This window comes from Gymnoscopelus microlampas (genome assembly GCF_963454915.1).
Source record: "Gymnoscopelus microlampas genome assembly, chromosome: 9".
NCBI classification, from domain to species: domain Eukaryota; kingdom Metazoa; phylum Chordata; class Actinopteri; order Myctophiformes; family Myctophidae; genus Gymnoscopelus; species Gymnoscopelus microlampas.
In genome coordinates, this window is record NC_139946.1 from 14,329,013 (window position 1) to 14,352,362 (window position 23,350).

The 23,350-nt window shown below is 40.1% G+C and overlaps 1 protein-coding gene across 1 annotated transcript; it reads right to left on the minus strand.

Annotated features, from left to right (window-relative positions):
• Positions 1–1,642: 1,642 nt before the first annotated feature.
• LOC311051407 (uncharacterized protein) lies at positions 1,643–22,902 on the minus strand. Its single transcript, XM_084065973.1, has 20 exons — positions 22,845–22,902; positions 22,624–22,687; positions 20,505–20,671; positions 19,797–19,841; positions 19,174–19,280; positions 16,555–16,724; positions 15,762–15,925; positions 15,380–15,590; positions 14,333–14,521; positions 13,666–13,957; positions 10,469–10,595; positions 10,274–10,337; positions 9,215–9,381; positions 8,906–8,950; positions 8,550–8,656; positions 7,750–7,919; positions 5,074–5,234; positions 4,675–4,885; positions 4,359–4,547; positions 1,643–2,156 (listed from the first exon to the last, which is right to left on the minus strand). The coding sequence occupies exons 1-20, from the start codon at positions 22,869–22,871 to the stop codon at positions 1,858–1,860; spliced, it is 2,976 nt and encodes a 991-aa protein (XP_083922099.1). The 5' UTR covers positions 22,872–22,902; the 3' UTR covers positions 1,643–1,857.
• Positions 22,903–23,350: the final 448 nt, after the last annotated feature.

Consider the following 23,350-nt stretch of genomic DNA (forward strand, 5'->3'; position numbering starts at 1 on the left):
CTGGACCAATTCTTGGCCCATAATGTGATCAGTATAGCAACAATAAAGGAAATCTTGGAAAGTAAACTTACCAAGTGTGAGCACTGAGATGAAGATGAACAGAACCTGAGAATGCTTGACAGTCAGCAGCTGGCACTAAAACGTTAACATTGAGTACACATTATCAACTAGAGTACACTGTAGCAACGCATTGGTATGGTTCAGCCTTGAAAAATTCCACCGTCTGAATCTAAATCTAATTTAAAGCGGCACCATGTAACCTTTTTTTAAGTATGTTAATATAACTTATACAATTGGGGTGGCTGTATTTTGTCACCCTGATCTTTTATTGAGACATTCAGATTGTCAAATAATAATGATGATAATAATAAGGGTAATAATAATAATACATGTTATTTATAACGCACATTCTTGCAAATCTCAAAGTGCTACAGGGTTTAAAAACATGTCATAAAAACAGCAAAGGCAACCAAACAATTACATGGGCCCTTATAGGCTAAAGGGTCAAAATAAAAACTAGTTAAAAACAGTTAACTCAAAGGTCATGTCTCACCTAGACACAGGATCTGACACATATTTTGACATGATAGTCAAGATTCAATGTATCCCCTGAGCAAGCAGGCAGGCTCTATTCGCTCAATGGTAAAAAAAAAAATCTGCACCTGCGCAGCAAACCGGGTTCAAATCCGGGGTACAGGAGGAATACAGTGCAGCTTTAAGTCTAAATATTTGGGGAATTTTAAATTCACTTGCCAGCTTTTTCTCAGATAGAAAAGACAAAAGAAAATCTTTACCTGTGTGATCCGTCGACACTGCAAACAACGAGAATTGAAATGTCATGACTTTTCAGGTTAATTGCACTCACCATACTAGAAAGGAGCTCAGTTTTGCTTTAGAACACCGGTTCTTCTAGTCTTTGAAAATGTGATATGATTTGGAGACAACCACACAAAAGACAGTTTTTGAAGACTTTTCTGGCTCCTCGTGATTGGATACTGTATCTTACTTTGTGGAATATATATATATATATATATATATATGTTTAGCTGATGAACAATTCATTTGACTTAACTCAGGATGAGGGTCTCTTTTACTTTATCATGGCTTCAGCAGTAGGCATGCATCATTTAGTTTTATACCAGTTACCTCTAATTCAGTTATATAGCAAAACATACTAGTACAATAATACTCTTTTCTTTAAATACTTTTTCATTGGGGAAGATAACATATGGCAAATGTCATTGCATATAGTGTCACCCATTTAAAAATACTAATATTAGAGAACAACAATTGTTATGGGTTACACGGTAGAATATGTGTTGTTTTGCCTTTTGTAGATTTCCATGTTTACAAATTCTGGCATTCATGGTGTGTCACAAGAAAGGCAATGATTAAAATGAACAGATGCTCAATTGTTCATTCAGTAAGTTATGTTTATTTAATTATTTTCTTTATTTTTTATTATTATCACTGATATCAGTAAGAGCTGGCTAATTATCCACATAACATTGGGATCATTCTATTACAGAAAGTTTGCCATGATGTTATAAGACTGCATTCTATAATCCAGTATCTGTCAAAGAATGTGTGCATTTTCTTCTTACAATCATCAGAAACTATTACATTGTTTTCAATCACTTTTATTTAGCATTGACTAGTTTTCTTTTATTCTACAATGGTACACAAAACCATGTCAATGACACCACATCAGATTACTTCTAGTTTTTAAATTACTAATCTAATTCTATGGGACTGTGTGTGTCCAATATTGTTAACTTGAGTTCCAGCCAACAAAGCCGTCACAGAAATAAAGCCAAACACAAAGAATATGACATATTGAGCCATTTCAACAAACATTTATGTCCCTGCCAGGTTGGCTGCCATTGAATTGGCCCAGATACAGATGATGGTAATGAAGCTGACTGCTATGAAGAGGATGTAGAAGATGAAGAGCAGGCGGTCAATGATGAAACCCACCTGGACCCACTCCTCAGAGCTCTGGTTCCCTGTCAGCTGCTGGTCCACCTGGAGGCGGATGGCCTGGAGGTCTTTACCCAGCTTCCTCATCTCCTCCAGGGCCTTATCCTCCACCTCAGGCCCCCTCTCCTCTGGAGCTTTCTCATCAGCCTGGTCCACCACTGTCACTAGAGAGCAGGCTATTTTTTATTTTTTTTAGGGAAACAGGTACGTACATGGCATTAATGTTACATACCTGGGCATGGGAGTTAAATTGATCACTGGCTTTGAGTGAACTGCATGGGTCTATAAAAATGGCAAAGTTCTGAACTGACATCATCTGGCCCTCATGGCTCACACATCTCACCACTCAAACAGAGAGCGTCTCCTTTCAAACCCCAATGGTTCTATTGAGCCCCCCGCCCACAGGAGAAGCCCAATTCTCTCACAACTTGCTACAAAAATTGCTCATGAAAAACTATATAATCTCCTACATTTAATTTTCCACCTTCACATGTGTCTCCTTCTCTAATAATCAAAAAGTGCTATATATTTCATCTCGCAATGTACTTCCGGATGGTTCGTTTTGCACCTTTTTTTGCCACATCGGTCACGGGAAAGAAATAAGCACTGCCGTGGTCTATGGAAACGAGCCCAAAAGTGCACCCAAATAAGCCCAAAAACGCTTATACAAACAGTCAGACCTGGCAACGCAGCCTACGCCAATCATGCGTGAGAGATCTACAAGCTATGGGGCAGAGACGCCACCGTATCTTAGCAACAACTACAGCGCTCACTCTCATTGGTTGTGTCACGCTAAGAGCAGTTCCCAGACAATGCCATCGCAGAGAGCTTGCTGTAGCCATCACAGCGACGACGGACAGGGCGCTGTGATAGCTGCCATGTCGCTAACGCTAACGTGGTTGTCATGCCTGCAGCGACTGTGCAATCACTTTGTCAACAATGCACGTTCGTGTGGTGAATGTCAATATTGCTGCTCAGTTAGTCCATTGTAGATGGTGTATGTTTGTGTGTGTCTTCTGGAGAACTATGTAGCTCCACAGCAACTACAGTAACTAACGTAATGGCAGGACCGCCCCCTGCAACGCATGTTAGGCTGCATTATGGTCATGTAGTAATTTCAGATCATTTCGCTCCGATTAGAGCAGTGCTTATCAACCCTTTCAGGCCGCCCCCCCCCAAATAAACGTAATTGATCTGGGGACCCCCCCATTTTGTTTGACTCCGTTCCACAAGTAAATATTGTGAAAATAGCATATCTACAAGCTCGCAACGCCTCACGTTGAGAGGCTTTGTAAGCTTGTAGATCGGCTATTTTCTACATGATTTCCTCTTTCTTAGATTATTTGACAATGTGGCCAATGTTTTTATAGTATAGTTTGTTGACTACTTTTGTTGCAGAAATGCTCATTTCCTTTACTTTCGTTTTTTTATTGTCTCCGCCAGGCCGAAAGGCATGGCGCAAGACTATGTTTCACCCCCTGTCCGTCCGTCTGTGATAGCTAATCTCTCACATCGTTGACTTGATCGCAGCGAAACTGTGCACACACACTCCCTCGATGCCAATTCAGAACCTCTGCCCTATTTCTTTCACATGGCCCTGTTACAGTGCCACCAGGAGGCCGCTTTTTGCTAAACACATTTTCTCACAGTACTCCTACATATTTTGCCCAAACATCACGCAAATCGGTACACAGTATCTCCACAGTCATTACAAAAAACGGCTCTTTCAGATTTTTCATATTCCATCCTGATTGGCTAAAATGGCTTCCAAAGTCTGCAGGACTGCTCCGTTTGGACCAAAATGCCTCACATTATGAACACAGCATGCACTTTCCGTGCAACTTTGCACCCACATTCCCACTATGCCGAGGAAGAAATTCCACTTGAGATTTCTCTAATCAGCCTCATGGTGGCGCTATAACAGCCCGATGTGGAGAGTCAGTGAGAGCTGGATAAACGAGGTAAAATGTGTCAAAAAACACTGCTGGGCATTGACTTTCATATGGACATTGATCTACACACAGCAGGTATATCTGCTACACACACAACATCAAACTACACACTACAGCAGGGGTCCTCAACAGGCGGACGTTTCCGGCCCGCGGGGCACCTCTCTGTTTTTTTTTTTTTAAATAACTATAACCCTAACCCTAAAACCGAATTAAAGTAAGAAAAAACGGGGGGGAAAGTACCCGAATCCGCCCAAATCCGCAAAGAAATCTACGTGGGCGTGGCCGCGGGCTAGACGCGAGCCCCCGCGTAGCGGGGGCGAGCTTCTAGTTTCTCTCAATTCAGCGGATGCTCAGGAGGATTTACTTCGAAATATCATTTCATTGAATGTCCATTATTGCAAGTAACTCTCCATACTATTCCCATACCTGAGTTTGTTTTTCCTTTGGGCTTTGGAGGAAGGAATACGAGAGGGCCCAGGATATGTAGGACCAACACCTGGACCCATCGGGGGACCGGAGTGATGTTCCAACTGGCGTCACACAGGAGATTGGTGATGAGGATGGTCTCTAGTAGGCTGGCCACCATCAGAGCCATGCAGAGAGACAAAAACACGTCTGGAAAAGAGAGATAAAAGGGAGAGAAGGAGAGCAGACGGAGTGATGCACCTTACTGAATCTGGGATCAACAACATAGCATTGTTCTCATGCAGGTCGCCTGGACAGTGACAGCTTGTATACTGACTTAAGACAGGTATGGTGTTTCCAGTGACTGGCAGCAGGTCGTTCATGATGAGGAGGAAGACGGTGTAGCCCAGGATGAGGGTCATCTTGAAGGAGGAGCGGTCGACGCTCTGGGGAGGAAGCAGGAAGCTGAAGAGGTCCACTGTGATGAGGAAACAGCTGGGAATGATGAGGTTCACCACGTAGAGAGTAGCTCTGCGCCTCACCCTGATCTACAGGGACAAAAACAAACCATTCCTATAGGTTCACTGCTGGGCTGGCGGGTTTGTACTTTTAAATAGACAAAGCAACTTTATTCTTATTCTATTCTTGGCCTCAACAATATACTATTACTACTGCAAATCGCAATAATATTAATGATAATATCCGCTATCAGCATTTTCCACAGAATATAACATACATGGAATGCAAGCTCATCGATGCCGGTATCCTCAAAAGCCAGGATGTATTTATGGTATGAGATGTCTATCAGCTCCCACTCTCCCATGGTAGTCATTGCTCTCTGGGAATTCTGCAGAATCTGTTCCACTGGTAGATCAAGGTGCATTCTCACATCCGTCACTGAGAGTAGAGGAGAATATTAGAGAGGAGAGGAGAGGACAGGAGAGGATATATAGAGGAAAGTAAAATGAACGGCAGCTAAGGCTAATGACAAACACACTTCCAGAGCATTTATTATATTAGACATCATCAAACTCTTTAAAGTTCAGTACAGTACAAATCGACCACAATGGAAACCTTGGAGTTAAATTGCCTAGAGGGTCAACCGACGGCAGGCGGACGGGCGGGCGGACGGACTGTGGGTGGGTGGACGTCACAAACGTAACCTGTGAGGCGCACCGTTTCTCCAATGCACACCAAACTTGGCACGAACACTGGTTAGGGGCCTGCCATCAGAATAGCTAGACATTGCTCCGCCCCCCTCTGTGTTCTTATTGGCTGTGCTTTAAACAGCCATAACTCCAGTTCCCAGCATACTAAAGGCCCCAAACTCTTAGACGGCCAATAGGGACGGGCTGTAATTTGATGATGCCCGCCCCCTTTGTGTTCGTATTGGCTGGGGTTTAAACACCCATAACTACAGTTCCCAGTATGCTAATTGTTTCAAAATTGGTAGGTTGTCTCACGGGACAGGCTTTAATTGCTGAAGTCCTCCCGAATGCAAGGTCGCACAGGTATGGCAGTAGACCTGGGTGCTGCAAGTGCATCACTGCTTGGCAGCAGTGTTAGAGCAGTGTTTAACACTTCAAATGGCCATACTTTGGCGGCCATTGCTCTTATCAACGCAACATGGGACTAGGTTTCGCGGCCTGAAAATCTAGTAATGTAAATAGACCACAAATGCATAATATATCTATGTAAATGTAAATATAACTGATAAGACATGTTTTGAGACACTAATCGTTCACTAGTTGTACTTTGTGGATCATATAGATTACTGTTCTGTAAGCAACAAGGGTTAATCAGTTTCATGGGTGATACAGCATGTTGTCAGTGAGAGGCTCAGAGATGGTTTGGTACTTAAAAGAACCACAAATATATATTTAATCTAATTATTTGTTGCCTACACCTGGTCATTATCCCCCCTGCTTTCCTTTTTGCTTCATTAACCACTTAAGCCCTATAACATCTCTGTCGGGTGGAAACCTCATATGTCCAAAACTGTTACCTTTTAAGATGATTCAAATTCAAAAGTAGCAGATCTACAAGCTTGAAAAGCGTCGCTTCGCGTTGCGTTATACTTCGTTATACTTCTTCGTACAATGAATAGCTACTAGCTCACAATGCATCTCTATGTGACGTGCCAGGTTGAAAGTTGTTAAATTGGCCAAATACACAGCAGAAAGGCTATATGAATACCATGGTGGTGCAGTGACAAAAGATGACTTTGTCCACAGCATGACTAGTTAGATATTCCATCTCAGAAGGTCACAGGTTTGATTCCCAGCAGCATTCCCAGCAACATCTCAGCCATAATAACTGTGTGTGTACATGGCAATAATCTCAAATCTCTTTGCCGAAAATAGTTATTTTCTAATTTTGCAGAATGTTTGCCCATTATGACATTCTGAAAACAGGGACGAGACGAAAGAAATCTAAAGACAGCGTGAAATTACGTATTATTCTCTTGGTATAAGGCATTTCTTTTCTGAAGTTTAAAGCAGTGGCTCAACCTGTGGGTCGGGATCCCCACATGATTTCTTTTTAATACAGGGTATCTGCAGATTTATAAAGTAACTATTCAATGACTTTTAAGCCTTTTTAATAACTATAAAATAAAAAAATAAAAAAAGACCATTTACTGAGTCAAAAGTAATCAACAAACTATACTATAAAAACTGGTCAAACAATAGGAAGATTGTCAAATAATATAAGAAAGAGGCAACAATTGTGAAAATAGCTGATCTACTGTACAGTACAAGCTCACAACGCCTCACATTGTGAGCTTGTAGATCAGCTATTTTCCACAATATTTATTTATCTGTGGAACTGAGTCAAACTAAATGTAATGCCCCAACTCCTACAAGTGCTTGCCAGTTCAAACTTCAAATATGACTATTTTGCGGGGTTGTGGCCTGAAAAGGTTGAGAACCACTGGGTTAGAGGAGGATGGACGTTTGCAAAGGCTGCTGATGTGAATCCTTTGGTTAAATGATCAAGCGGTGAATAAGTCCCTGTGTTCTAGTTTTTTACTACTGCTGATGTGCCCTTGAGCAAGCGATGCATCGCATCAAAGTGGATTGGTGACATTGATTGAGCACATGTGAAATGTATAGTCTACATGTGGAAAATCACATAAAAGAAGAACCTTAATCACATGGAATGTGATGGAACCACCAAAAACTATTAATATATAATGTATGTATAATGTATAATTATTATTATTTTTTCAGATGATGGAGCAACAAAATAAATAAATTAATTAATAAATAATAAATAATAAGTAAGTAAGTAAGTAAGTAAGTAAGTAAGTACAGTAAGTAAATAAATAAATAAATAAATAAATAAATAAATGTAAACGTTAAAGTTTTCACATGGATGCAGAGGGGCCCTCGAGCAAAGCGGTGCACCTCACCACGGTGGATGTAGGAATTGAAGGTGAGGGTGCAGTTCTGGATGTCAAAGGGGAAGGTGTAGATGTTAAGGTTGCAGGAGCTGACCACCTTGACGGGCTTGGCGTCGTGTAACTTGCCGTCACTGTGGGCGATCACGTAGGGCACAAACGGGGCGTCGTTTTTATCCATACTGCAAGACAGGAACAAAGCAGAACAGCAGGTTAATAATAACTGGTGTGTCTTTTAAAGTCATTCCTTGTGTTTCACCCATCATCACTTTTCCAAACCATGGTATTTTCTCTTCCTTAGATAGATTTGGAATTTTCTTTCTTTCTTTATTTCATAATGCGATTTGATTGATACATTAGACGCAATAAGGGGTAAAACTAGATACATTTTAAACTTCTTCCTGAGGGTGCGGTCACACCGAATTTTAATTCTGCCTATGCGGCGGATTCTGGCAATGCTTTTCAATGAGAAACAAACCTTTTTTTTGCGGAAGTCCGCAAATGGCAGCAAACCGCTCCGTTCCCATTGAAAAGCATATCCGGCAGAATCCGCCGCATTGGCAGAATCAAAGTTCGGTGTGACTGCACCCTAAGCCCTTTTTGTGTACTCTGGAGTTATTTGTATTTTCTATTTAACATTTTCATTACTTTCTAATTTTAACTTGTATTATGTTTACTTAAAGTATTCTTTGTCTTTTACCTGTGTCCGAAATAAACAATCCAATGCAAATCACAACCCCCAGTTGGACTTACCTACCCACTCTATTATATTTGATACTTTGTTAGAGACACGATCGTGTAACAGAACTCACAATTCGTTGATCACTACATCTGGTACCCAAAACTTTTCTCTGGGTAGATTAATCTTGTCAGTGCCACACTGGACCGGGTCCCAGCTGAAGAACTCATTCTCCCAATGCTAAAACAACATACCAGTGTTATTGTGCTGTACACAAAGCAGGCCTACGTGGGTTATATGGAAGCTGGGTTAATAATGACATCATCAAGACGCAGAATATTTGTATTGTCATTACTGAGTTTTATTTTTATGTTGCACTTTTTGATATGTGCCAGTTTGAATTTAAAGTACAGTGAAAAAAAATTAAATAACTCAAAATAATGGATGGCCACAAGTAATTGTTTGCCTTCTGTATGATAAGATACTCACAAAATGTAGCCAGATGTATGTAGTCAGAATCTGAGCTTTTTCATCCTGTAAAAAATTATAATAAGTAGGCTATTACTTTATATAAGGACCTATTCTTTTACAGAAATTAAACAACAGTGTATCTTTCAGAGAACCTACAGTATGACAAATGAAAGACAAACCAGACTGGACTATTGACGGATGAACAAATCTAGAAAGACCAGACTCCATAACAACACTTGAACTTAGAGAAATACTGTGATCGTATCTGGTTGTCTGCAGTGAACGGTCCACACGAGCAGACAATAACGTCTTCACTGATTCACTTACCACTCCGAGAATACCGTACAGGGTGAAGTGTGTGGTGACATTGGTGGGGGTGTTGGAGTTCAGGACGGGTCGTATTGCGCTCAGGTTGAAGACAGGTTCCAGAGCCTCCAGGAGAGCAGGGGGATCCGGACGCGTACAGTTCAATACAATGGCACCATCACATGGAACTGTGGGACAACTCTGGTCATGATCATGCTATGGTTATTTGTTCTCTCACAGACTTTAAGTGAACTCATTAACCACTTAAACCAGGGTTGGGCAACCTTAGGCACAGGTGGCAACATTGGCACAGGGGAGGGTGATCACTGATCACTGTCACACTGGCATAAGTGTGAGAGAGAGGATTTTGGTTTAAAATACAATATTTTAAAAATGTAAGTCCCCTCACATTTGTATGCAAATTACATCCTGCACATAAATCTACATTCATTCAAACTCTGAACTCTGACTGGGGAGGCAGTCTGGGATACAAGTCTACAAGTTTAAAACACTGTGCATTGGGGCATGTTGTAAACTTCTAGATAAGCTATTGTTTGCTATTTTATAACATTTAATCTAAAGGAAATCTTTAGCCGATAATGATATACCCAAAATATGGAAATGCCAGGTTGAAAGTGCTTAACAACCAACAGTTAGACATTGTTGTCAGTTGATGATAGATAGCCTAACTATATGGTCTTGATTTACCTGCGTGAGTAGAATTGTTTTTAATGTATTATCATTATATTTAAATCAGGAAACTCTTGGATTGAATACAAATATTTATTGAGCCTAAATATATGTATATGAGCATAATGTGTATATTGTATACTTTGGCGCTAAGGCTCTGTCTCAATTCATTTATTACCTGTAAGCATGAAAATATTTCTAATAAATAAATAATCTGCCAAATAGATATTACATGGAATGGAATTCCGTGTAAAACTCCCTTAAGGGAATCATATAGGAACAGAGCCCACAGATGGATGCCGTGGTGGCGGTGGGAGCTCAAACAAACAACAATAATGAAGCATAAATATATTAAAAGACAACACATTTTCTGCTTTCTAAACTCCTTACCTTTCATGAGGCTGATGGTAACGATACACAAAATCACAAAGGGCTGGACTGATGGCTGGAGCAGCTAAAATTGACATTCATTTAGCAAGGTTAAGTGTTTATCACAGCTCAATCCAGTTATATTATCTTAAAATGAACTTAGCCAGTAAACCTGACACCTGAATCTACAGTATGCACCATAAAAGCATAATTTACCTTCATTTTAGAATGCTTGTCAGCCATCACGTGAGATTTCCAGTTTTGTGTTTTCAAAGCTGTCAGAGTCCAATGGTTTCTTAAGTTTCCAAAAGCCTGGAGAGCCCTGATTAATCCATATCCAACACTAAGGTATTTTGCATATCAATCTTGGATGATCGTCACAGCTGCTGCTATTACGTAATCCCCACAAAATGACTGGAGGACCATTCAGTGTTTTGAACTATTCCGTTTCTTCATATGAGTCAATTCTTCAGTGAGAAAACAATTGCAGAATTTTAACGTTTATCAAACTGCGCATAAGGATCTAATCCAAGACCTGTCTGGCAGACAAACTCTGGCTAAGCTAAAATAAGCCTTGTAGTGGCACAGATATACATAGGCTACAGTATACGTAGCATACACAAGCCAAGCGTGACTTGGTTTAAACCTTTGGCAAATCAGGTGGCTTTTTAAATTTGTGTTCAATTTTACCTGTACGTGTTTGGACAACAGAGCTTCAGTTGTGGTGGATGGCTTTGGTCAGTCTGTGTGTCTTCAGGTGGTGAGAACTAACCACAGTGGTGTGTGACTCTCACTCATGGAGGATTTCAACCCTGACCCCTTCATGAGATAGGAGGGGTGACGTGATCTGATAGCCACATAAAAAATAAACTTTTTACATATTTTTTTGGTGGGGTTTTTCTTTTAGAACATTGCAACTAGAGTTGTTCCGATACCGATACCAGTACGTAATTGATCACATGCTGATATTTAATTTACAGTCATATTTTGATTGCTTCAGTTGATGTTGCATGACTCTTTTATACTCTTACTGTACTATTTACATTATTATTATTTTACTAACTTGTAGCTGCACATTAACAATTATTAATAGAATTGTTATTTATTCCTAGATCAGTGGTTCTGAAAACTTTTAATTTCAAGGACCCCATAACTCTGAAAGTGTACAAATGGAACCAAATGGATCCCTAAAGGTCCATTTGGTTCCATTTGTACACTCTCAGAGTTACAGACCTGTAAGGGTCCATTTGGAACCCCCTCAATGAACCAGTTGGTCCCTGGGCCCCACTTTGAGAACCACTGTGCTAGATTTGTTTAAATTACTCACTGGTTTCGGCTCAGTACTCGGAATCGACCGATACACAAGTTATGGGTATCGGAAATGGTATCGGGAAGGTGAGCTTGTAGATTGGCTTTTTGCATTTGATTGTTGATTGTTGTTTTGTTTCATGTAAAATACTTCAACATTTCAAACCAAAATAGTTCAACCTGTGACATGTGTCACTGCCTGGTGTTCATGTGACAGAAATCCACACTGTGATTTGCAGCGAATGCAAATTTCTATTCTCTTGTGGTCCCAGTTGTCTGAGCTCATTTCCATTTCGTGTCGGGCAGAAACCTCTCATCTCCATATTTCGACTTTTTGTGTTTTTCCGCAAATTAAGGCCCTAAAAATAGAAGATACATAAGCTTGAAACGCGGCGCAAAGCGACACGTTTTGAGCTTGTAGATCTCCTACTTTTGGTTCTTTTGAATTAGAAAAAGTAACAGTAACACTGTGGTCTCACCGCTCTATCAAAAGACAGGCGTTGTGAAGTGAAGCAGGGTGTGACAAGAAGGACACAGACCCATATCATACTCATAAAAGTTGTAATTTATTTATATTATTTAAATTAATAATATAGGCCACAATGCACAATTCATACCAGTGTGTATGAAGCCGTAGCTTATAATGCCTACCCTTTTTATCTTATCACTTAAATCAAAAAGAATAATATCTATACAATCAGCCTAATGGTTGAAGACAGAGACTTCCCATGTTACCTGTGCAGGTTTTAGGTTGCAGGCTCTGTCCAACATTTTCTTTTATGTGCAGTGCTGCCATTTGAGCTGTTTAGGTGATAGGTAGGCCTAGGTGTGGATTTTGATTGACACACAAACACCTGTAATGACCCCTACAATTTGATCTTGGCCTATGTAGCCATATAAGCACTTTAGATAGTTCCCAACAAATGTTCAATAATGTATTTTCGCAACAAAGTTGTGCGATACATTTGCATGGGTAATACACATACAATAGGTTATTTGGTGCTGCATTTGGCACTGTGAATTCTGGGATTAAACCATGCATATTTTTATTACTAGCTGGCCTTTGTAATTAATCTCACACCAAGAATTTTTGGTTCCAATCTTATTATACTGCATTTTTGTTGTATCGAACATGTGCTTACTTCTGTGAGCTTTTGGTGGCTGCTGAAAATCTAATGTTGCTTCAAGACATCAGACTATTGACTCCTGTCAAGCTCACATGAAAGGTAGGACACAACATGCAAAGAAGAGAACACACAAGGGTATAGGCAAAAGCTGGAAGTCTTTACTTACATAACACTCACAAGTGAACCTCACACAACTAAACACACTGAACCTGAAAATCCTATAATATGACAAATGGGCAGTCCTAAATACCAGAACAATCAGCTCAAGAAACAAACTCAAGCATCTTCAGCTGGGTTGCCCAGGTGGAATCAATCTCTCAATCCGGACAAAGAAGGGAGGGGGAGGGGGAGAGGGAGAGAGAGAGGGACATTCAGGGACGTTCTTCTCACATGAAAAACTAGTCAATTGTTTTCAAGGAATGTTTAGTGTTCACTTGTTTTCCTAGATTCTACAAAACCATATCCACATCAACCACATAAGATTACTTAAGCAAATTGTATGGGACTTGGTGTGTAGTGTTAACTCAAATAGTGTTAACTCAAATTCCAACCAACAAAAGCCTTCACATAAAGAAACGCAAAACTATGAAATATTGAGCAATTTCAACAAACATTTATGTTACTGTCTACAACATGGGTCTCCAACAAGGGGTCCAGGATCCCTAGGGGATACTGCAGGGGGGCCGCCAAAACTTTGTGTGATAGGGACTTCATTTGATTTTTTTATTAACCACTTGAAACCTCACATCACTATTCTGGGGGGAGCATCAGATTAAAATAGCAGATCTACAAGCTCACAATGCATCTGCGACACGTTGTGAGCTTGTAGGTCGGCTATTTTCGGCAAAGAGGTTTGGTGTACAGGGAAAAAAGAGCAGACCAAGTACCGAGCCAAAGGTCAAGTTTACAAAGTATTGAGGGCCTGAAAAACGTTGAAGACCCCTGGTCTACAATAATGTGTAACAAACAGTGGTCATCTACATAATCTCAGCTGCATATGTGCTGGCCCAGATACCGATGATGGTAATGAAGCTGACTGATAAGAAGATGATGTAGAAGATGAAGAGCAGGCGGTCAATGATGAAACCCACCTGGACCCACTCCTCAGAGCTCAGGTTCCCTGTCAGCTGCTGGTCCACCTGGAGGCGGATGGCCTGGAGGTCTTTACCCAGCCTCCTCATTTCCTCCAGGGCCTTATCCTCCAGCTCAGGCCCCCGAGCTTTCTCATCAGCCTTGTCCTCCACTAACACCAGAGGGCAGGCATTCACTTCTAGGAAACAGGTATGCACATGACATTAGTGTAAAATAGCTGGGCATGGGAGGTAAATATCACTGGCTTTGAGTGAACGGGGTGTATAAAAACGGCAAAGTTCTGAACTGACATCATCTGGCCCTTCTGGCACATGCTGGTGCATTAGGCCTACTCCTAATTCAGTGCATGTATGCTCAGCTAAATGTACTTGGCTATTTCCTTTCATTGGATGCTATGCATTGTGTTTTTTATGAGAAGAGTTTGTTAATGTCGCCGTTCCATTGAGGATGTAACATAATCAGATGTATATAGAAATGTGGACTTGGTCAGGGTGCTATAGTGGAATATTTTTTTTTTTTTTATCATATAACTCATACCATATTATTCCCATACCTGAGTTAGTTTTTTCTTTGGTCTTTGGAGGAAGGCCTACAAGAGGACCCAGGATATGTAGGACCAACACCTGGACCCATCGGGGGACCGGAGTGATGTTCCAACTGGAGTCACACAGGAGATTGGTGATGAGGATGGTCTCTAGTAGGCTGGCCACCATCAGAGCCAGGCAGAGACAGAAGAACACATCTGGGAAGAGAGAGATAAAAGGGAGAGAAGGAGAGCAGAAGGAGTGATGGAAGTCAACATGTTATTGTTCTCATGCAGCACATCTGAAAGGTTATATTCCCAACACACACTCACAGAAAAATAACACTTACCTATGTGATAACAGACTAGACAGCATTGTTAACAAAGTGATTTAGGAACCATTTCCTTCTCTAATCACCTGTGTGATTTGTGGAAGTCATTCTTCAGGATGACATTACATGAAGTCCTTGTGCCGTCTATAGTGGTAATAATAGGGTTGTCAGCTACCTGAAATTCAAATATGGGACAGCCGGCTGGGTGTATTTTTCCAAGAAATAATAAGGGACGCCCAGGAAAAAAATTTAATCTCACTGTATATATAGTTTTTGTGTATTATCCACTTGAACCCCAGCATGCATAATTCTGCAGGGAACATAAGTCGATCTTGTAGATTGACTATTTTTGGCAAAGTGATTTGGTGTAGACTGAGGGAAAAAAACGGTCCAAGTACAGGAGAACAACTCAGGTCCAGTTTAGTCTAGAGGGTTTAAGTGGTTAACAACCTGGGTTATAGTATACTGTACGTATGTATATGAACTGTTTGAACTTGTAACATGTGTGTCATTGATTGATTCCCACAAATAAGGAATAAAGTGTGTCCTTTTATCAGTTCAATAAGGGGACACGTCTTTTAGTGTCCATATAAGGGACGATTCTGTATCTCAAGGGACGGTTGGCAACCCTAACGCACACGCGCACACAATCCATGGTCCTTCAGAAACATGACATTTTAGTTAAGCCGTACAGAAGGCTAGCTAGTCCTCTGGCCTTTACGCCTGGACAGCTTGTACTACTGACTTATGAGAGGTATGCTGCTTCCAGTGACCGGCAGCAGGTCGTTCATCATGAGGAGGAAGACGGTGTAGCCCAGGATGAGGGTCATCTTGAAGGAGGAGCGGTCGACGCTCTGGGGAGGAAGCAGGAAGCTGAAGAGGTCCACTGTGATGAGGAAACAGCTGGGAAGGATGAGGTTCACCACATAGAGAGTAGGCCTGCGTCTCATTCTGATCTACAAGAGACAAGAACAAACCATTCCTAGGTTCACTGTTTCTGGGTTCATGGTATTATTACTGCAATCAACATCTGCTATCAGTATATTCCATAGATTATGTTTAAGATTTTAGATTTAAAGTGCTCGGGTGGCGCAGTGGTAAAGTGCCTATTTCAGATTTAAACGTACATGGAATGCAAGCTCATCGATGCCACCACTCATAGTAAACTGCAGGATATATTTAGTGTATGTGATGTCCATCAGCTCCCACTCTCCGTTGGTTGACATCACCTCCTTGGAACGCTTCAGAATAGCCTCTAGTGATTTCCCAAGTGTCAATCTCACCTCATTCTCTGAGAGGAGAAGAGAGAACAAAGGAGAGATTATACAAGGAAATAAGAAGAAAAAGGTAAGTTATGATTTGTTCCTGTCGGGCAGAAACCTCTCATCTCCATGTTTTAACTTTTTGAGTTTTTTAGTAAATGAACGCCCTACTTGATCATACTACAGGGTCACACAAAAGTAGCAGATATGGGCCCGGACGGCTAGGGTAGCGGTCCGGGCACTATAGGCACTGGGCACTGGCAGCGTGTCGAGGGTTTGATTCCCGATCCCTACGACCTTTGCTGCGTGTCACTCCCCAACTCTCTCTCCCCATTTCCTGTCAGTCCACTATACTATCAATAAAGGCAGAAAAAAGACCCCCCCCCCCAATAATTAAGTTATAAAACAAAACAAAAAAGTAGCAGATCCGCATGCTCGAAAAGCGTTTTGAGCTTGTAGATCTGCTACTTTTGATCTAAGAAATGTCCATCTCATGTCCATATAATTTCCATTATTCATTACTTTCCATTATTAGTAGTATTCAATTTCAAAGTACATGTGAGGGAACAACCAAAAATCATTTGAATCTGAAACCAAACTAAATGTGACATGTGGGTGCTGAGGAGGAGCCCCTCTTGAGCAAAGCGGTGCACCTCACCAAGGTACATGTAGGAATTGAAGGTGAGAGTGCAGTTCTGGACGTCAAAGGGGAAGGTGTAGATGTCAAGGTTGCAGGAGCTGACTACCCTCATGGGCAGCGAGTTTTTTATCCGGCCGTGGTGATTGGCGGTCACGTAGGGGACAGACGGGGCGTCGTTCTTGTCCATGCTGCAATACGGGAACAAAGCAGAACAGCAGACTGATGAAGTGACAGAAAACAAGCTGTCAAAGTCGGCAAATTAATCTCACAATCCAAGGTTTTGAACACAGGTGCCCCCCAAGGCTGTGTTCTTTCTCCTTTTCTATATTCTGTCTACACATATTTTTGTCAATCACACACTAATTCTGTCCTGTTGTTTAAATTCGCAGATGACACCTCTGTGGTAGGCCTAATCACAAACAGTGATGAATCTGGCTATCGCAATGAGATAGATGACCTGGTGAGGTGGTGTGAGAACCATAATCTCATACTTAACATCTCAAAAACCAAAGAGTTGGTTGTTGACTATAGGAGAAAGAATAAAACCTTCCTTCCTCCTCTCTCCATAAATGGAGTAGAGGTTGAGAGGGTCTCCTCGTTCCGGTTCCTCGGAACCACCATCCACGAATCCCTATCATGGGAACTCAACACCAGCCTTAAGGTCAGTAAATCCCACCAGCGTCTCTACTTCTTGCGGCAGCTTAGAAAGTTCAAGGTCAGTAAAACAGCTATGATACATTTCTATAGGTCAGTCATTGAGAGCGTGCTCACCTTTTCCATGCTTGTCTGGTACGGCAATACAACCGCACAGGACAAGACACGGTTGGAGAGGGTTACACGTCAGGCAGCTAGGATAATTGGTTCGAGCCTCCCATCGCTGTCATCACTCTATCCCACTAGATTGGTGAAGAGGGCTAAAAAAATCATAGCCGACCATTCCCATCCAGCCCACTACCTTTTCAATCTCCTCCCATCAGGTAGGAGATATGGCAGCATTGGGAGTAGAACCTCCCGTTTTAGAGACAGCACATACCTCCAAGCAGTCAGGCACCTTAACGACACTCTTGCACTACATACACAAACTAGACGGTATGCACTTTAAGTATGCACTTTAAAAATTGCTACATAATTGCACTAAGCAGTTTCTTCTACTGTCTGTACTGTATACATGAGCCAAAGCTGCAGCTTGGTCCTGGTTTGGTTCTGTTTCTTGTGTCTCTTTTTGTTCTTGTCTTTGTGCTGTTGTTTATTGTGTTGTCTTGTATGTGAGAGGAAGCACCAAGACAATTTCCTATCAAACTTGTTTTGAAATGGCAAATAAATACTTGAACTTGAACTTGATGTCATACAGCTCTAGAATGACCTTTTTGTAACATATTGTAAAGTATTTTAAAGTCATTCCTCGTGTTTAACCCATCATCAGGACATTAGCTTGGCATTAGCTAGACTTATCACGTGGGTTCACTGGCTAATGCCAGGCTATCCTGCCGAGTACTGATCCGATCCGAGTACACCAACGCGTAATAAAAGAACAATCTTTAGGAATAAATAACAATTCCATTAGTTAAAGTGCAGCCACAAGTTAGTAAAATAATAATGTAAATAGTACAGTAAGAGTATAAAACAGTATTAAAACATCAACTGAAAATAATTGTTCAGTGCAAATGAAAATATCATATTATAAATTACGTGGTATCGGATTGGCATAGACTGGCATACTCACTGATACTGATACCAGCATTTTTGGGCAGTATCGGCAGCTTTTCCAATACTGGTATCGGTAATTGAGCGACTGTACTTCAATCCTGTATAATTTGCAAAGAATGCCTATACACAGCATACCCAAAGCAAAGATTCTTGAAACATTTGGAATATACATGCATGGTCTCATTTTGAAGGTAACACTATAAAGTTTTTCCCCAGCAAAAATAATCTACTCTATGTGCAAATGACATTGAGTTATACAAGTTTGAACTTACTGGAATAGAAGGTTTTTAATTTTCGCCTGAACATTTTCTATAAATAGAGGCCTTTATAACACTGCTATTATCATTTGAGCTGGAAAACACAATGTGGCCACAGTATGAAGCCTTATCTAGCCCATGACCATAAAACATTTGATTGTGTGAAAAATCAAATGTGTCATGGTCATGAATGATGATTCACCAGTAGCCTGGATGGCTTGATTCTAGGCTTAAAATAATTGATATGTTTTTGGAAATGGCCTTTTATTTTGTGGAGTCACTGCTATGCCCTATGGGGGTTTCTGTGGGGTTTGGACATTATATATCACTTAATCACCCCGAAGGAAGAACATCATTTTTGTGGAAATATTTCATATTGGCGGAGTAGAATTCAACTTTCAACAAGTCACTGCAGCTTTGTGAATGTTTGTTTGTTTGTGTATGTCAGACTTCGGCGTTGATTGTAGCGTCAGTTTTGATCTTGGAAAAGTTTTAAAATCATTTTAATCACAAGACCTGTACCTTTAAAATGGTATATAGCTTGCCAAGGTAGGTGACACACACAATTATGTACAATACATTTGTTTGTTTGTGTGAAAATTGCAAAAACGGCCGCGGATTGTTATCAGGTTAAGAGACAATCATGTACAGTAGTACATGTAACAGAACTTACAATTCGTTGATCACTACATCTGGAACCCAAAACCTTGTTCTGGGTAGACCAATCTTGTCGGTGCCACACTGGACCGGGTCCCAGCTGAAGAACTCATTCATCCAGTACTAAAACAAGAAACAAGTGTTATTGAGCTGTACACAAAGCAGGCCTGCAGTGGGATATGATGTATGCTGAGTTAAAGGAGTAGTTCACCCAGAAAATTGCTTACACTCCATGAAGCCTTGAATTCATGGAGATTTTTTTAGTTTTAAGCGCATTCCTAAGCCAATAATTTGATGAGCGGCGGAGACTCAAAGAGTCAGTCTCCTACTGAGTCTCCTACTGACCGATGACCCGGTCATCAAATTATTGGCTCAGGAATGCGACAACAACTATAAAATCTCCATGAATTCAAGGCTTCATGGGGTGTGTAATTGATAGAAAATAAGTATTTTTTTGGGTGAACTACCCTTTTGATAATGAAGTCATAGACAGTGTAGAATATTTGTATTGTCATTACTGAGTTTTGGACTGTTGCATTGTTGTCAGAATGTAGAACACGGTGAAAGAAATTAAGTGACGTCCAATTAGTGGTCAGCTCACAAGTAATTGTTTTGCATTGTTTACGATCAAATACTCACAAAATTGAGCCAGATGAATGTAGTCAGAAGCTGAGATTTTTCATCCTGTTTTTTGTTTTTATACAAAAAGAAAATATTGATAATTAAGAAATATATAATTCTTTACATGGACCTATTAATTTACAGAAATTAAACTACATTTTTCTCAATTGACAATTGAAAGTCCAGACTGCATAACACAACTAAATGAAATACTATAAACCGCTTGTCTGAGTGACAAGGGGTTACTTAGGCACGGTGTCAACATTGGCACAGGGAGAGATGATCACTGGCACATGCTGGCATTTAAGTGTGAGACAGAGGATTTCTGGTTTAAAATAAAATAAAATATATATTTTAAATGTAGTCAATTAAATCAAGCCCCCTCACATTTATATGCAAATTACATCCTGCACATAATTCTACATTCATTCAAACCCTGAACTCTGACTGGGGAGTGAGTCTGGGAGATAGGTTGGGGTCTAATGACAAAATGTCCTGATGTGAAAGAAAATAATAATAATTAAAGAAAAGGCTGTTGTATTTATGGACTGTAAAATCAGTTGGAAATGTTTTCATTTGATGTGGTGTTAATGTTGATGGCACACTGACTATCAAGAAAATAAAAACATGGCACTTCATGTCAAAAAGGTTGCTGACCTCTGTTCCACTCTGTAATAACTATGTTGTGGAGAACATAATGTTCACTGATTCTACAAGAGGACATACCACGCCGAGAATACCGTACAGGGTGAAGGATGTGTTGACATAGGTGGGTGTCGACATGTTCATGACGGGCCGTATGGCGCTCAGCTTGAAGACAGGTCCCAGAGCCTCCAGGAGAGCAGGGGGATCCGGACGCGTACAGTTCAATACAATGGCGCCATCACATGGAACTGTGGGATGACTCTGGTCATGTTATGGTTATTATTTTGTTCTCTTACAGACTTTAAGTTAACTCATTAAAGGAAGGGTAAGTGATATTTTTTTGTAATTTATTTTTTAGTTAAAGGTTAAAGTACTATATTTTGATAGTAATCATTGCTACAGAGCGTTTGTTCGGTCACAGGCGTCTCTCCAGCTCTTTAGTAAACAGAATATAATACATTTTCAGGTAGGTGACAACATTTGTGACAATCAGGAGAGAGCACTGAAAATAGATTTTCTGTTTAATAAAGAGCTGGAGAGACATGGGAGACTCCTTATATCGACATATATCGATATCGACACTCTATAGTAACGAGTACTATCAGAACATAGACCCATTTTGCAATTATTTGAATAATTACAAATCACTTACCCTACCTTTAACCACTTAAAGGGATTGTAGGCAAGTTCAGAGATAAAAAAAGAAAAAAACTGTTGTCAAACACCGCCCCTCCACTCCCCTCCCCCCTCCTCATCAGCAGTTTGTTTCCCCGACCACCAGGGGGGACTTCTAAACGTGCCATGCCGAAAATAGGTTGCTTTATTCGGATACAATGCGTGTCACTGCCCGCCCCTGCCGGTTCTCTGAATTTTTATTTTTAAATAGGCTCTGTCATGAATTGAAATGAAAATTGACCACATATATGAAGTTAAACAACTAAATTCTATCCAAACGATATCTTAAAAGTACATTTCGTAACTCAAAAAAGAAGTTTGAGGGCGTTTTAAAACCGAAAGTAAAAAGTAAAAACTGGCCACAGAAAACAATGGCGGCTCGTTCCATTTTTGTCGGCTGCACTCGGTTCCATTCGGTTTCACTTGAACAGTTCACCCGGACACGGACGCGCACATGCGTGTGTCCGTGCATTTACATCCCGGACAAACATAAACTGTAGGGAAAATACGGATTTCAGAAAGAGGACTGTGTTTCAATGCAGGAAAACACCCCAGCATCATTATATAGTGGCTGATAGAGGGGAAAAAATGCAATATATATATATATGTATATATATTGCATTTTATATATATATATATATATATATATATATATATATATATATATATATATATATATATATATATATATATATATATATATATATATATATATATATATATATATAAATATTTTTAAAATGTAGGCTTAATGTTGCCTAGAATCCCTTTCAACCCTGTATACCTTGTTGTAATGAACGCTGAATATAGCCAAAATACAAGCTCACACCATGGTAAATTGGGACACATTGTGAGCTTGCTTTAATATATCATATTATTATTCAGGGGTGGGCAACCTTAGGCATGGGTGCCAACATTGGCACAGGGCAGGGTGGTCACTGGACACGTGTGAGAGAGGATTTTCTTTTAAAGTTAAATATTTTTAAATTAAATCAAGTCCCCTCACATCTGTACGCAAATTACATCCTGCACTTAATTTTACATTCATTTCATTCATTACATTCATTCTGAACTCTGACTGGGGACGGAGTCTGGGAGATAGATGCATGGGGTTGTAGTCTAATCCTGAAAATATTTCAAAAGAAGAAACATAAATAAAGGTTGCTATGTATATGGACAATCAAAATCTGAAATATTCTATTGTGATGTGGTGTATCATTCTTAATACTGATATGGTACACTGACTATCAAGAAAATAAAAAAACGGCACTTCATGTCAAAAAGGTTGCCGGCCCCTGTGTGATTATAGCACAATTTGCGGAACAGGTCCCAACAACATTCCACTGCTTCTACTATAAGTACTAACTATAAGTTAGTGACAAATAAAACCAACTTGATTCTTATAGATATGCTATTATTTCTGAACATTTTCATACAGAATTAGAGCCCAGGTGGATGCTGGGGTGGTGGTTGGAGCAAGATAACAACAAAAATTAAGCATCAATATTAAAAGACCACTCCTTACCTTTCATGACACTGATGGTAAGGATGCACAAAATCACAAAGGGCTGGACTGATGATTGGAGCAGCTAAAATTGACATTAGCAAGATTAAGTAATATAATCAACAGTTAAAAATTACAGAACTAGAAGGGTTTATCACAATCAGAGTTTAATCTATTTTTTTGTCTTACAATTAACCTACACATGAGACATGTACAGTATGAACCATGAAAATATAATTTACCTTCAGTTTAGAATTCTTGTCAGCCATCACACTGTGATTTCAACGCTGTGAGTGTAATGGTTTCTTCAGCTTCCAAATGGCTGCAGATCACAGATTAATTTATAACCAATGCAAAGGTATTTTACATAAACAATCAATCTTGAATGATGTGTGGGGACTGTGGATGGAAATGAGCTTCCAGCTAAATCCTCCATGTTTACATGAGATACTTTTCATCTTATTGAATTCACATTCATGTACTAATGTTCATTGGTCCTGTCCAAATAAACAATAAAGTAAAGTAACACTAAACTTTCCCCAGAAAATTACTGGATCATAGTTTTTTTTTTTAGGTATTCACTTTCTTCATATTAATCTTCAGAGAGAAACAATTGCAGAATTTTATAACGTTTCTAAAACGGTGCAGAAGGATTAACTCTTGCTAATCCCAAATTAACCTTGTGTCAACAGGCTTAATCCCAAATAAAACATGCAGTGGCATGGACAGGATAAGATAAGCCAAGAGT